The 16,619-nt window shown below is 45.9% G+C and overlaps 1 protein-coding gene across 2 annotated transcripts in view; it reads right to left on the bottom strand.

Annotated features, from left to right (window-relative positions):
• Positions 1-791: 791 nt before the first annotated feature.
• Positions 792-16,619, bottom strand: part of HS3ST1 (heparan sulfate-glucosamine 3-sulfotransferase 1) — a 28,501-nt gene continuing 12,673 nt past the window's right edge. For both annotated transcript variants that reach the window (XM_059165318.1, XM_059165314.1), the window contains exon 2: positions 792-2,620. In XM_059165318.1, coding sequence (XP_059021301.1) covers positions 1,576-2,523 — 948 coding nt within the window. In that variant the 5' untranslated portion in view covers positions 2,524-2,620 and the 3' untranslated portion in view covers positions 792-1,575. The remainder of the gene's footprint in view (positions 2,621-16,619) is intronic.

Here is a 16,619-nt window from a genome sequence, read left to right as displayed (position 1 = left end):
TAAGTGGACTCCTAGCCTTGGCTTGGAGTCAGTGTGACCTTGGCAAGTTCCTTATCTCCTCCTTGCCTATTTCTTCCTCCTTGAACTCGCCATAATAATTCCTACTTCCTGAGGTTGTTTGGGGTCATTTTCAATGAGTTCTTATATATAATGTCCATTTCACTTAAATATAAACTGTCAGGAAATGGGTTTATTTTGCTTCTTTGTATTTCTTTTCTTTTTTCTTTTTCTTTTTTTTTTTTTTTTTTGTTTTACATAATGATTATGTTTTGCTTTCATAAAAAGAAAACCCATCCAGTGAATATAATTCTGTAAAAGGCTGACTGAATGGGAATGCCTGAGAAAATCAAGACTCAAGGGGCTTGCATGACCACCTCCAAGAAGCCAGCTGTTAGAGTAGAAATGAAACTGCAGTCAGGCCTCTGCCTCCAGGTGCAGGTGAAAGGGCTGCCTTAGGCTCTACCTCCACTTTGTGTTTTTCTCTTTGTAGTTTTGACCCGTGGGAGCTTAAATTTCCTTTCCATTTCAGGACTACACATTCAGAGTTGATTTTAAAACACACACATATTTATGTCTCAATGCATACAGAATATGTGTCTATAAATGCATATCGATCTTTCAGGAAATAAACAGACTCCCAACCTAAGCAAAAGTCTGTCTACACCATGAGTCAGCTTTCCACAAAATGTACAAGATGGGAACACATACAATTCGCAACTTCTCTTTTGTAAGAGAAACGAGTTTCCAGAGACCCACTGCCACTTTGGGCAAAGCACACAGCCCCAAGACCATTCTGAAGGCCAATGGTTTCATCCCCTTTATTGTAGGTTTTACCCATTGCTGAGATCAGAAATGTATGCAAGCACTCTTCAAGGCAAAGACGTGCGACAAGGGAGCTTCTTGCTAGTATTCACTATTTCTCCAGTCTTAATATTGCTTTTTCCACTCAGGGTTAATAACAGGGGTTTAAAATCCACACTCAGGGACCGGCTGAAGTCAGGAGTAGGTGAACCTGCCACCTCCAGAATAATGGGGGATCTGAGTGAAGACAAATCTCACAATGCAAGTAAAAAATAAATCTGATGACCACAGAGAGACATTAAAAATTAAAATGAACAGTGAAGAAAGGAGAGGGCGAGAGAGAAGCATAATAGCCATGAAAAACATTTCTTTTTAAAGCAACAAAGGAATATAGATTCTGCAATGAATACAACAAAGACAGCTATTCTGAGTTGGGGGCAAGTTAATTATATTCAAAAAAGACAGGGTCTCCAGGACTTCTTCTTTTTTTTTTTTTTTTTTGGAAGTGAAATATTTTAATTCCTTCATATAGAGACATATTACACAATGTTAACAACCATGAAAAACAATACAAAATGCCCTCAATTTACCAAGTAGAAAAATATAACTAGTATATATGGCAATTGTGAATCTAATACTGTACAGAAGTAATTTATGGATTTTACAAATAAATTATAGCTTAAATGCCCTTTTAAAATTCTTTTTTTTTTTTCTTCCCCCAGATGTACACCAGAACTTACAATAGGAAAGGTTCTGAGCCTAGCTTATTGCAAATCAGTGCCAGTCAAATGTCCTGCCCACAAGCTCGAAGAATTTCTTATTTGGCTCGTGAAAATATTCGTGCAGTTTATTGAGGAGTCTAGGGTCGACTTGGGGGTGTGCCCGGCCTTTGGACTCGTGCAAGCAGCGGTCCCGGCCCCCGTCCCGCAGGCAGTAGAAACCCTTGGTTTTGTTAAAGTAAAAATTCGAGGCGTTGATCTGCGGCGACAGCTTCAGGAACCGCTCAACCTTCTGGATCTCCGGGAAAGGGTCCCTGATGAGGCGGTCGCCATCCACGATGTGAATGCGGCGCAGCGGGAAGAAGCGCAGCCAGTTCTGCAAGTGCACGTGGTAGAGGCTGCGGTTGAGCGCCTTGTAGCCCACGTTGAGCCGGCCATCACGCACCAGGAACTCTTCGATGGACGGGTAGGGCTTGTGCTTCTGCACGTGGTTGTAGAACACTTGGGTGTAGTCCGACAGCACGCGCTCAGACGGGTCTCGCAGGATGAGCAGCAGCCGGATGCCCGGGTTCATGCTGTGGACGCGCTCAGGCACTTTGGGCGACGTGAAGTACGCGGGAGTCTTCTCCACTGTGAGCTGGTGCGGGGACGAGAAGGGCATCTGGCCCAGGTACCAGCCTAGGCCTTGGCTGTAGTGCTCCTCCCAGTCGAAGAAGTGGACTTCGTTCTCGGCAGCTGCCACGTCGGGGTGCAAGCTGAGCATCTCCAACAGTGCGCGCGTGCCGCCCTTGCGCACACCGATGATGATGGTCTGAGGCAGCTGCTGGGCCGAGCCGTTGGGGGCCGCACCTTCCTGGCCCTCGCCCTGGAGGGTGGCCCCTCTGCGTGCAAGCTCCAGCTGACCCGGCTCGGCCCCAGGCGTGGCGGGGCGGGAAGGCACTAGCTGGAGCTGGGCCACCAGCAGCACCGCGCCCAGGAGCAGTGCGGCCGTGCTGGTCACCATGGTGGCTTCACGGGACCCGGTGCCGCTGGGTCATGAAGCACTGCCGCGGGGAATGCCTTCTGATCAGTGACACATGGGTGTCGCAGGCTGCCAATTACTAGGAAACAAAGGGGAGGGGGGAGATATTAACTCCAAATGCATACAGGGCTTACTGGAAGCTTGCAACTCTAGTCTTGGGTACCGCAGTCACCTCCCTGGGGCTCTCTCCATTTCTTTATCCTGTGGCGCAGGGGGTGGCAAACATTTCCCTTAGGAGGCCAGATAGGAAAAGTTCTCAGCTTTGTGAGACACAGTCCCTATGGCAACTCCCAAGTGTGCTGTTTGCTCAAGTAGCCACAGACAGTGCACAGAGGAATGGGTGCAACTGCATTCCAATAAAAATTTACTTACTGGATACTGAAATTTGAATGTCATAAAATTTTCATGCATCATTAAATATGATTTCCTTTAGTTTTTTGTCAATAATTTATATGTTCAGCTCTCTATGCACAAAAACAGGGACAGATTTGGCCCTGTGGTCAGTTTGCCGACCTCAGCTGTTGGGAAGGGTGGGAAAGGTCTTCTGGACCTCAGCAAACATCACTGAAATATCTACCTGCCAGCCCCAGGCAGAGGGGCTGGGGATATAGAAGCAGACTTTTTTCATGTCCCTCACCGCCCACCAGGGGCTCCTGATCTAAAAGGATGGGTGAACCCTTATGAAACACTGAATGCTTAGTGTTTTTACTTTACTCCTCCCTGCATCCAATTCTTGTTGTGGCCTCACGGTGGAGTTAGTGTGCTTCCCAGCCATTTTATTCCAGTTTAGCCAATGGCCTGCGAGTGGAAATGACAAGATGGCAGTCCCTAGCCTCGGCCTTGAGCCTTGTGGGTTTGCACTTGCCCTCTTGTGCTTCTGCCATGACCGTGAGCAGAATGGGCCCTGCCCAGCCCTGGGCTCCGGAGGAAGGTGAAAAACATGTACAGCAGAGCACCATGCAAGTCTACTGTGTCCAACACAGCCATACTGGCTCGTGAGGGAGAATGCACCATTGTGGCTTTGAATTTTGGGATAGTTGGTATTGCAGAATAAATGTGGCCAAGGTCAATTGATATCACCGGACTGTAGTCATCAGCGCTATATATGTTCTGATTATAGTTTAGACAGGGTAATATGAGGGGACACGTTCACTCATTTCACCTGGAACAAATTGGGATGGTAGAGAAAGTGTCTGAAGTTAGCCTAGAGGGAAAAACAGGGGAGGTGGCTAGAACGAGCAAAACTCCTTCCCGTGTGCAAAGCCATATAGCTCATGAAGTGGTTTCGCAGTCTGCTCAGTCCATTGGCACCGTGACCAAATAGAGCAAGGTAACAAGCGGGACAGTATAGATAGGAGTCTTGCCCAAGGACACGAGAATTTAATCCACTTCAAAATTTAGAGCCCAAATTCAGAACTCTGGATGCAGGGCTGTTTCCCTAAACTGCCTCCTTTATACCTACTCGTCTTTATAAAGTTCAGCTCTATATCTGAACTTCATATCACTTAGGAATTGGAGTCCCACAAGGACACAGTCACTGCTGGGCCAGATGGCAGTGGGGTTCCCAAGGACAGAGGAGCCACGTCCATGTTTCAGGGAACTGATAAACTACCATCATCAGGACATGTTTGACTGTCTCCCAGGAAGAGAGCATTGAAAGTTCATGTAAGTCATCTCTGTCCCAACACAGGAAAGGGTGAGTGACAGGCCTTCCTTGGGGATTATGGGCTTTAGAGAGCCAGTAAAAATGTTCTCCATCAAGAGAACCCATTGTCTTCTATATGCCAGGTTTAAAATTCACTTTATTAGTTTAAAAGTTGTCTAGAATGTATAAATGAGGAATTTTATGGTTTTCCATTTTTTATAATCAAACCAATTGCACTACCTACCTCAGATAGCAACTGTATTAGCAGCTTTGAAAAATGCATATTAAAATGTCTTAACTGAGAAAAGCAATTAAAAACTGGACTTTTTTAGAGAATCACAGAATTGGAGAAGGGACCTGCAAGATAAGCTGACATAACTATTTAGGGAAAAAAAAGAAAAAGGGAAGAAAACGTTTAAGGAGGTATGACTGATCAAGATATGGTCTTAAGTTTTCTACTGATTGAATGAGCTCAATTTAACGGAACTTTTCCTTACTTGATTGAATGCTTTGACGTGTTTCAATCAAATTTCATTTCCTTCTCAGTGATGGTCTGCCCCGTATGTATTGACAAAATGGACCCACTGTGCTTGCCTTTTACGTGTTTGGGGTACGCATGCATGTGCTTATGTATGCCTGTGTATGTCTGCACCTGTGTGTACACTCTTGTATGTGTGTGCGCATTGTGGGGGTGGGCCGTGTGACGTGCAGGACAGAAAAACAACTCGACATTAGACTGCTCTATTCTTTTTTTTTTTTTTTTTTTTTAACATGGGGAGAGAGAGACTGAGGTGAGGGGGGCAGAGGGAGAGGGAGAGAGAGAAAGCTAAGCAGGCTCCACACTAGATGTGGGGCTTGATCTCATGACCCTGAGATCATGACTTGAGCTGAATTAAGAGTCAGGTGCTTAACTGACTGAGTCCCCAATGCATCCCTAGATCACTCTACTCTCAGTGATGAGTGTGGCTGACCCCATCTCTCAGCTCCATATTCAGACTCAGAAAGCAGCCACAGATCCCAATCCTTCAACACCTTAGGGAGAACCAGAGGCCAGATATGAAATTCATCTGGTCTAGCTATTCACACTTCTTCTACTCTATTATGAGGCATCCTGAATAATATAGTGCACATCCAATTTTCTTTTTTTTTCTTTTTCTTTCTTTCTTTCTTTCTTTCTTTCTTTCTTTCTTTCTTTCTTTTTTTTTTTTTTATAAAGGGGAATTACCAACAGGCAGCAGAGAAGAAACTATATATATATGTATATATATATACATATATGTATACACACACACACTTTTTACTGAAACAAACAAGAAAGGGGCCATTAGTAATTTAAAGTCTCCTCATTTCTACTTTAATATTTCCTAAAAATGTATTAAATGTCTAAGGCCTTCTACATTTCAAAAATACTTGAAGTATATAGAAAAAAAACAACTAAACTAAAGTCTCATACACACATACTACACATAGAGAAGTAGGGATATGTATGAGATATATATAAAATATATATATATAATACATATCACAAACAGAGTGGCCACTGTGGCCAACTTCCTCCTGTGGTAGTTGGCTAATTTGACCTCAGTGACATAGCCAGAATTTTGGGGCCTTTTAGTAAGACTCTCAGAAAAGAGATGACCCTCAAGCTCAGGTGAACCTGTGAGCCCAGGACCCCAACTGGAACTGGAACCTTCTGGAAGCTTAGAGCCCTGAGCTGGCATGGGTTGGGCGAGAAGGCTCAACAGCACCTGGAACCCCGGCCACCTGCCCCACCAGAAGCAGTGGTGGCAGCTCCCATCCACACCATGGGTAACAGAGCAGGCGCCGGGCTGGCAACCTTGCATATGGGGCCCCTGGGATGCTCACTGCAAGCCCTTAAGAGAACTGATCTCACTACAGGAAAGTGAAGCTCAGGGAAATTCAACAGTTTGTCCAAAAAGGTGGAGGCTGAACTAGTATCCAAAACTCAGTCTGAGCAGGCAAAGCCAGGGATGTCACGGCCACTTTGCCCCTTGACAATGCCTGGACTTAGGGTACAAGTAGTTCCTGGGACTGACGGGAGCTTCTCTGGTCCTGTTGGACATTCATATCTGGTAACCATCCTTCAAAGAGGGACAGGATTTCTTGGAAGGATAAGCAAAACAAACCCTCCCCTTTCCTTTGTAGATGGGTTAAGAGTTCCCAAAGAGAGATCTAGCTCCCTCTCAGTTCACTTCCCTTTATCAAAGATGCTGTTTTCTTGATCCTGCAGTGCTAAACCAAGCCCTGAGTTGCAAAAACTCAAAAGGCAAGAGACTTCCCCATCAGTGACACCAGGCTTCCTAGGGCCCCGCTGAAGGTGCTGACTGCATGCCAGACCTGGGTGACCCAGAGACATGCACAACATTTTTTAGATGGAGGTTCCCTTGCACCTGAAATTAAATCCAAATTCCTTTCCAGACCCAGGGATCCCCCAGGATGAGAACTGCTTGTCCCTCTGGCGTCAATCTGCTCCTTCAAGCCAAGCTCCTACTTCGTTGACCTTTCTGTTTCTTTAAATGCCCTGAGCTCATGCCAGCTCTGGGCCCTGGCCTTTCCTGCTCTCTCTTTCCAGGATGCTGGGTCTGAGGCTTTTGGAGGCTGGCTCTTTCCTGTCATTCAGATTTTATTTCAAACACTGGCTTTCCCTACAACATGGGCCGATGCACTCTCTTTTAACCACATGCTTTCCCATCATCCCATTATACATTCCTCATGTACTATCCAAAACTATATACGCTTGTTTGTGGTCTGCCCCTCCACCCGACGTCAATTTCAGAGCCTCCCGACAGTGTCCTGACTCTCTCTCTGCTGCATCCCCCAGGGCCTGGCATGATTTCTGTGCACAGTAGGGACTAGAGATCCTACTTGCTGAATGAACATGTCGAATGTAGCGGAAGGTTAAGCAAATGGCCCAAGGTACCAAGGAAGGCTTTTAATTCAATAGAAAGACATCCTCAACACTTTGTCTATGAAAAAGACTGTATCAAATGGTAGTGAGTTCTTCATCCCAAGAGAATTGGGCAGAAACCAGATGTCAAGATTTCTAGTGGTGACTGGACAAGATCATCTGAGAGTCTAGAATATATTTTAGTTTAAAAAGGAGGGGAAAACATGAAATAAGCCCTCAAAATATTTTAATTTTCTCCTTAAATCTTCTTATTACATAATTCACATCATGACCTAGATTCAAATGTAATTAACTACAATATATTCCCTCAGTCCCACCACTGCAACATACTTGTGCATGAAGTGAAATAACTAGAACATTCCACGAGCGGTAAATTTAATGCATCGGAAATAGCACTGCCTATAATCCCTCTGTCTGCAGGACACCCTTCCAGCCCCTCAACAAAAACTAGTGGCACAGCTGGCACAGGTAGGAAGATCCTCTAGGATAACAGGGATGCTCAAAACACTCAGCCACAAGTCATTTAAGGGATTTAACAAAAGGGGTGGAAAGGAGATTACCAACTGGGCACCCAATGCACCCAGGTGGTGAGCACGAATGCGTAAATTATCTCTTCTAATACCCACAACAAAACTAAGTGGTGGTTATTCTCATTTTATCTTCCTTTTTTGTAGCAATGAAAAGGTAACCTGCAATAGTGGAAAAGCTAAGGCGCTTTTGCAACTGGGCATATGCAGGCTAGTATCTCCTAGCTCTCTGAACTCAGATAAGTATCTTCCTTGTCTGGGACTCAACATATCATTCTGCAAAATGGGCAAAACCTACTTTCACATGGATGCCATCAACATTAAGTAATACTACCCTTGCCAAATATATAGCATAGGACTTGCCAAAAGCAGACAATCAACAAATGGGAATGGTGTGCCTTTCTTCCCATGACAGATATGCAAACATGGTATCATGTCCAATGACCTTCTCAAGGTCACAGACCTAAGAAATGAGAGAAGGAGCATCCCATGGGCCATCTCTAAAGCCCTGTGCTTCTTTTCCTTTGAATGGCTTTCCTTCCTGAGGGCAGTAGGGAGTGTACTCCAGGCAGAGGACAGAGCCTACCCAGAAAGATGAGAAGAGAAGAAAGAGGAGAGCTATTATAGTGCCAGACAAAAACAAGCATCCAAGGATGCTGAGTGATTTAATTTTCTGGAATGTACTGAAACCTCAGTAAGCACAACAGAACTATCATTTCCATATCCAACCAAATTTCTGAGTAACCAACAGTGTATAGCTTTTTCTGTTGTTGTTTTTGTTCATCTCCAGGAGTCAAAAACATCTTCACTTTCACCTTTTAGCAACTACTTAAGGGCGCATTGCAGTGGTGTCAAATTTCCATCCTTGGCAAGTCATCTTGGAAACCAAGAAAGAGGAAACAGATTCAGCTTGTGCCTGTCAGTCTATGAAAGGACAGTGATATCTCAAGACTTCCATAAATATTTATTTTCTTGAAATTGCCTGCACATGACACTTTTCAACAAATGTTGACACACGCTTTTGTTTGGATTGACTTATGGTAATTGCTGTGAGGCCTACCTCACATGGCGTGGAAAGGGAGCAGGGCAGAAAAGACCCAAGGTCAGCCCACATCATGTAAATAAGTTTCTCTGGGTCACATTTACTGTCTGGGGAAAGGAAGCGTAATTGGCCCCGTTTTCCCCTTGAGAAAGAAGAGGACTTTTAGAACACTGACTCCTCTAGCCTTTCTGCACTGCCTAGCATTCCACACCAGTGTGGGGCGTTTCCATATTTACAAAAGTCTACCTGGGTAATGGAGAGAACACCGCACACCAAAGGACTGAAGGAAGGAGGTACCTGGGCACGCCAGAGAAGGCAGCGTACCGTGGCAGGGGCTTCGGGCCAGAAGATTTATGAGCCTCTGAGAACTCCATGATCCCATGAGGATTATAAACGTAACCTGTCCCATAGGACGTCTGAAGCCAACCCACACAACATTCTCCAGATGAGATGAGAGGTTAGGGCCAAAGGATCTGGATGAGGAGCTGCAGGTGGCGGGTGAGGTCAGCGCCCTTCCTAGGAGATCTGGATGCCACATTGCCATCGCCTAGCATGGTGCTTTCCAAACCACTCCCTGGGAGATCTAGTTCAAAACGCAGATTCTAATCCAGGAGGTCTGGAGAGAGGCCCACATGTCTGCGTTTCTAACAAGCTCCCTGGGGAACTGGCCTGCCCACCCTCAGCCCTTAGAAGGGCAAGGGTTCCAAATCCCTGGCCCCATTCGGGTACAGACTCTGATCCCTTTGGCCTGTGGCCAAGGAAAGCCAGTGTCTTTGGTTTTTGTTCCTTCCTATTGTTGGGGCAGTTTGTTTTTAGTTCCAGGATTGGTAACCATTGTGGTAGACAAAGTAGAGAGGAATCGACCCGGCCACAGAGGTGGAATTAGCTGCAGAGCGGGGTGGAGGGGACGTCCTGGAATGAACAGAGGATTTAGAGCCAAAAACGCCAGCTCAAATCTCAGCTCTATAATTTCACATCCACACAACGGCATTGAAACTTGGAGCCTGAGACAGAGCGCACTGGCTCTATATACTAATTGCAAGGATTAGCTAAAACGATCTGTGTGGAAGCTGAGGACATTGCCATATTGCCTGGCCCATGGTAAGCCCTCAAATCCTGGTAGCTATTTTTGTCCCTAGAAGAAAAAAAAAAAAAAAGAAAGGAAAAAAAAAAAAAAAAAAGCAGGCTGTGTGGTATATAAATGGGATCTGGGGATGATAATTAGTCAAACACATTTGTTCATGATCCAGAGTACTGCAGTGACTCAACCAGACAGGCTCGAGGAAGAAAGCACAGTGACTTGGAGAAAGGACTCAGGCTCTCTGTGGAGGGCCACACGGTGTGTCCCCCACAAGTGCCCTCTGCACGAATGAGCAGTGGCCAGGTGTGCAGCCCCGGCAAGGCCCCAGTGAGGGAGGAAGAGGAGGAGGAGGAGCTCCTTGACATGTTTAATCTGCATGGTGTGCACAGAAGGCAGCGGTGACCTAAATAAATCCTTCATTAGAAGCAGACACACTGGGCACAGCGGAGCTCTGTGACAGGAGGGCGGACGGGCCTCTCTTATTACTCGGTGCAGCTGGCTGGAAAGCGGACTGCGCTAGCCGAAAGAAGACCAGAGACCCATCGCCTTGGGGTACCTGGGGGTGTACAGCTTCGGTCCCTGCTTTGGGTGTGACCCAACCTCCCCTCGGGGGCTGCGTGACTGTGGGCACTTCCACAGCTGGGCAGACAGTCATCGTTATCCCGCAGGTGGCCAACAGCCATGAATCCCTAGCATTTCCCCAGAAGTAGCCAACCAAAAACACAGGCTATCAGAAGCTCAAGGGCCACGTGCCATAATCTTGTCCGGCCCTTATCCCTGCAGGAGGAGGGTGTGAGATAGCAGGAGCATGGGAACCCCAAGGTGAAGCACACAGGGGCTAAAGTGAATTGGAAATCCAGGTCACCCGATTCCCACCCCCACTGGACGCAAGACACATGGACATCTGTGTTTCTCTCGTGTGAGGGTAGAGAACATTAGGATAATTTGTGGCTGGAAGTAAATATGAGCAAACCAAAGGAAATTCTTCCCCTAGACGAGCAAAGTGGAGGGAGGGTTTATCTCATTTCTTGAGCCTGCTTCTATGCACTGAGTATCAGTGTTCCTTCAAAATTCGTATGATAAAGCCTTAATCCACAATGGGGTGATATTTGGAGGTAGGGATACTGGGAGATAATTGGGGTTAGATGAGGCCATAAGGGAAGGACCCAGGACAGGATTAGTGATAAGAAGAAGAGACCAGGGCTCTCTCTGCCATGTGAGGACACAGCCTGCAAGCCAGGAATAGAGCTCTTGGCAGGAGTTGAACCTGGGGGCTCCTTGATCTTTGACTTCCCAGACACCACCACTACTGTAGGAAAAAATGTGCTATTGATTCAGCCACGTGGTCTGTGCTATTCATTACAGTTGCCCAGGCTAACGAATACACAGCCCTCACAGGTAAAAGCAAAGACAAAGGGTTTTCTTGGGGCTACTGTGTATTTCCTGGGGTAACAGGTGACATCTAGGGACAGAGCTGGCTGGTTGGGGTGGGGGTGGGGGACCACACCAAGCAGCCATGTATGGATTTGTCTTAAGGATGCAGCTGCTGTCACTCCCCAGATGTGGAGATGGGTGGTCCGATCTTTGAAGTTGTTAAGGTTCACCACTGGATATTTACATGAGAAATCCTGATTTTTACGAAGGTCTCAGGTATTAGTTGCCAAGTAAGGTGAAGGTGGGGGGTGGGGAAGACTGATGTGTAAGCCTGCAGACACTGGTGATGCCTGAGGTCTAGACTCTGCCCAGAGGTGATCGCTTCTGCAAGGCACCCACAGTGTGTCTATAATTGTTCTGAGTTACGGGGGATAGAAAAAGAATCCAGCGGCTGTCCTCAAAGCACCCTGTAAAGTAGAAGACACATTTGGAAGGAGAGTGGTCACCATGTTCAGTGTGAGCATAGATCTGGGCACAGCTCTGGATGACACTGAGCTGGAGGAAGAGAGGGGACTCCCCGTATGGTCCCCCTAGAAAAGGCCCCCAATGTCTGGGCACCCATCTGGAAGGAGACTTGGGGTCTGCTCCTGTGCTGGGTCTGGTGTGGAGGTGCCCTCTGCGGGACACGGTGGTAGAGGCAGGACTACACCAGCCAGCAGGTGTGGTATCTGAGAGGCTTCGGGCTCAGGGATTTAGAAAGACAGGGAGGGGAAAGAGCAGCAGGGATGGAAGGAGGCATCAAGACCTAAGCCTGAATCCCAGCAACATCACTTACATGCTCCAAGCTGGGGCGAGTTAATGGAAAATCGTGGAAAGTACTATTCATGTTTGGCCCAGGATTTTGTCTTTCCTTTTGAATATGCCTGTTCTTGGTTTAACGGGATCATTTAAAAACAGACATTTAAGTGAGCACTTAGCGTCGACAGGGACCGGGAAATGCACCAGCTGATCAGTGAGCAAGCTGGCCTTGTCTGGGAGTTGCTGAGGGGGAAATGGGCCATGGGGACAATTAGAGCAGGCTGCCTTGGCTGGTTTTGATTTTATTTCTCCCATGTTTCATCCCGTCCTGAATTAAATCATTGCTCTTCATGTGATGGCATGGGATAAAGTGAGAACACATGTTTTTTTTTCTTTTCCCTCTACTGAACACACATACACACACACGACTATGATTTCTTTCTATCCCGCACTTAATAAACTTTAAATTAAAGTTTAAATTAAACACCAATCAAGCTGAATATTCCTTTATTCTGAAGCTCTGGGCTCTACGAAATGAGTCCATATCTCCTCTGACTCTGTCGCTTTACTTTCTCTATAAGGAGTTTACTTAAACAAGTAGGACCAGTCTAATTATCTCGCTCCTAAGGGGCCATGCAATCTACCCAGAAGAGCACCAAGACCTCACACTGGACACAACCTTCTCTGTGATCTCTTGTTATCTTGTTCTAGTATCTTCAGATTCAATATCATACTAGGGTTAAGTCATCACCAGCCTGATCATTTATTCTTTCTGAATGTTGATGCAAAATGATTTATAGCTTATGCTTTTAAAATATTATTCATTTCTTATGACTAAAAGCATATAAAACAACCTGGCATTAGGTGAAGACGTTCAGGAATCATCATGATAAATTACAAGCGCTCAGATGGGGGAGGTTGGTGATTAAGAAGGTGGGTTTGAATTCTAGCTCATCCCTTATTCCCCCTGGGTAACCGAGAGAAAGTTATGTGATCCTGTGAGCCTCGTTTGGTCCCCTGAAATATAAGGTTGGGAACAGCAACAACTTTGTAGATTGTCATGGGGATTCAAGAAAATTTAGTACATGATGTGCTAAGAAGAACACCCCTACCAAATGCCAGTATTGTCACTGATCTCTAGCCTCCGTTGTTCTAGCTGAGAAGGGTCCTACTCAGGTAGTCAATACTGCTAACAGAAACTGCTCCTGGAACATAAAATGCATCTCCATAAAGTCTTCTTTGCTCAAAAGGGCCAATGATACACACATGTGAACAGGATGCTGAGCTGGGGCTTTGGAAGCTGAGGTCTAGCCCCACGTTCTACCCTGACTTCTGTGTGACCTTGGTGAGGATGCAGAAATACTTACATCGGGGAATAACAGGGTCATAAATCCAACGATCCTCTGCCCTCTTGTATCTATCTGACCTGGGGAGGCTTTAGAGAAATCGAGAAACACAATTGTTTGTCATGGCAAGATACTATTATACAAAATTCCAAACAAAACGATTACTATGGAAAGTAAACCATATAATTTTGTCACTTGTGCCATCTTTGTGCCATGCGTCACTTCATGTTAGAAATGTTAGTTAAGCTAAAGGTGGTAACATATATTAAGTTTCTACACTGCTGAGGTCTTTTGGATAATGGAAAATAAGAGAGCTTCCAGTAGGAAGAGAATGTTTCCGTGGGTCAGATCTCCCTAACGGCACCTGCTGCCGTTGCTCCTGCTCAGATCATGTTCAGTGTCCCTTCAGTGAATATTAATTGAACTTAAGGTCTGACTAAAAGGTGGATCAGCTAGATTTGGGGATAATCTATAAGGAATGCTGAGCCATCACTGGAACAAAACACGATGAGGAAACGAGTATTATATGAAAAGTTTCTTAGGGACGATAAAATATACAATCAGAAGAAGCTCTTCATCCTGGGGTGGGCACAGAGGGGTTGCATGTAGTGAGCTAAGGTTTCCCTTTACCCGCCCCCAAAGGTCAGCTTAATGACCTTCCAGGTTGGATGGAGGCAGTTTACTCTAGGGCTTTTGCTTACTTAAGCGAGGTATGGAAGTTTGGGGGTAAACACAATTGCTTATGACAGCAGAGGATGGGCGAGACCTGCCACAGGGATCTGATTGCTGTTACCAACCTTCTATTTCAGGGGATCAAACAAGGCCCACGGGGTCACATAACTTGCTCTCTTACCACATATAACAAACAGCCTCTCTCTAAATAAATGAATAAGTAACCTTCAAAGAATAGTGGTATGTAAGAAAACCAAAGCATCAGTCTGCCCAGAAAAGCCACAATTCAGACTTGCTATGTACCAGACACTGGAACGGCAGACAAAGCTGACATCTTGTCCCTTCCTTCAGACACCTCAGGTACATGTCAGAGTGCAGGGTTAGGACAGAAATCAAGGGGCAGGAGGCACCAAGAGTGTGGAGGAGGCACTGGGCTTAGGACTGGAAGGGAGCTTCCAGGCTGCTTGTTAGCAGGGCCGAATGAAGCACGGGCAACAGAATAATGTACATACATGCATCATACATGAAATCATGTGTCCACATTCATGTGTCATGAGATAAGAAATGTAACAGAATTACATTTAGAAATAGTTCATGTTTGTGCTTCAAGATTAATGAAAAATGATGTGGGAATGCACGACCATGTCCCACTGACTGTATTTTTCCCTCTAACTCTTGGTGAACGAAAAGGAAAAAGCAAAGGCGTTGGTGGGGGAGGAGTGCATGGAGCCATGTCATCTGGATTTGCAGGGACCCAAATAGGGTTCACTCATGTGGTACCCCAGGCAATTCCTCCCAAAAGGAATCCATTGCCCCAAATCTGTATGAGTGTCTGCAAGTGCCTGCGTGTTCATGTTTGCACACATGTGTGTAGGCACCTGTGTGAGGGCTCTGATGATGAACGTTTTTGAGGCTCCCTGCTACTCTAACACCCCTTCAAGGCCATTAACTGCATTAATGAAGCCAAAACACTCCTTGAGGCCCTGCAATCTGTCAACCCATGGGACGCTTCTATGGTCATGAGTTTCCAGAGGTGTCAAAAGAACAAAACTGACTGAAGCCACACTGTCCTTTGACTTTGACAACCACCATCACCTCCCACACCCACTGGTCTGAACACACAGTGGGTCTTTTTGCTCCACGCTGGTACCAAACCTAAACCAGCAGGCTTACTAGTGCCTGACATGCCATGGAAAAGGAGTACGCTTGACAAGGGACAATGGTTCCAGTTAAATAAGGCTCTGAAGATCATGCTGAGATTTCTGGTTTTGGCTTTCTGTAATTTGTCTTCAAATGCTTAGAGTCCTAGAGACAAAGACATTGAATTATGTGAGTCATCAAACTGGATTCCGAGAGGGTTTCCTTTTACAGCTGCTAACCTCCTTCTTCCCTCAGATGCTACCCAGGATTGTAGGTCACCCGCTCAGGACACAGATACCAGGCCACCTGTGTGCTAGCCCTCTCCCTGGCATTGTCCAGGGACAAAGGAAGAAGACAGGTCCCTTCTAACCCCCCCCAAGGGTACCCACTGTGTCGGGGGAAATGCAAGGAGACCAATACTTCCAACCCCCTGAGACATGGACAGCTATGGGACAGACACTATTTTAACAACTTAAAAATCAGCCAACATGGGGCGCCTGGGTGGCTCAGTGGGTTAAGCCGCTGCCTTTGGCTCAGGTCATGATCTCAGGGTCCTGGGATTGAGTCCCGCATCGGGCTCTCTGCTCAGCAGGGAGCCTGCTTCCCTCTCTCTCTCTCTGCCTGCCTCTCCATCTACTTGTGATTTCTCTCTGTCAAATAAATAAATAAAATCTTAAAAAAAAAAAATCAGCCAACAAGACGGTAGTTTGGGACATGCTTCATGGAAGAGACCCCTGAGAAGCATTCTGAGGTGAGGCAAAAACTAAGTTCAGTGCTTTTAACTGAAGTCTAGTTAAAGCATAGGAACAGGGACAGAGGGAAATGAATGAATCGTGAGGGAAGATCAAGGTAAAGGAGTTCAGATCTACTGGGATTTAGCCCCTGCCTTAGTCCTTTGCCCATGGAACAATTACTTTCCTCTCTGGGCCTCAGTTTTCCAAACAAAAGAAAGGGAATGGTTTTCCTACTACCTTGAGTGGCTATCAGAATTAAAAATCACAGAAAAAACAAGCAAGCAAACAAAAAATCTAGCCCACCCGACCCAGGACAGGTTGATCCTTAATGCATAGGCCTCAATAGTATTTGCTCAACCAACAGTAGTCAGCTGACGTTAGCTTGGAGAGAAGAACAGAAGGGCACTAACAGCAGCGATTTAGGTCTTAGAACAACTAGGCTGCTTAAATAGTTGTCCTAAGAAAGAACTGCAGCATTCCCCCAACTGGCAAATCAGAAGAAGAGTTCTTTGGTGAAAGCAGAAAATTCTGCCGTGCGGATAGCTATACAGAGAGATGCAGATGATAAGAAAAAGCCAGGATTCAAAGCACAAAGTGGCTCTTCATGTAATGTTTTTAAAGGACAACTATTATGAGATAATTAGCCTTTGTGCCATCTTTAGCAGAGGGCCATAAAGCACGATTCAAGTGAGAAAAGGCAGCAGGTGAAGGCACTTGTGAACACACGGGCTAGCTGAAATCAGCAGGGCCTGCGGCCTGTGTAACCAGGATCCTAACAGGAGGCTCCATG

This window comes from Mustela lutreola, chromosome 1 (assembly GCF_030435805.1).
Source record: "Mustela lutreola isolate mMusLut2 chromosome 1, mMusLut2.pri, whole genome shotgun sequence".
Lineage (NCBI taxonomy): Eukaryota > Metazoa > Chordata > Mammalia > Carnivora > Mustelidae > Mustela > Mustela lutreola.
The sequence above is the reverse complement of the archived record's forward strand: the minus strand, read 5'-3'. Positions and strand labels throughout refer to the sequence as shown.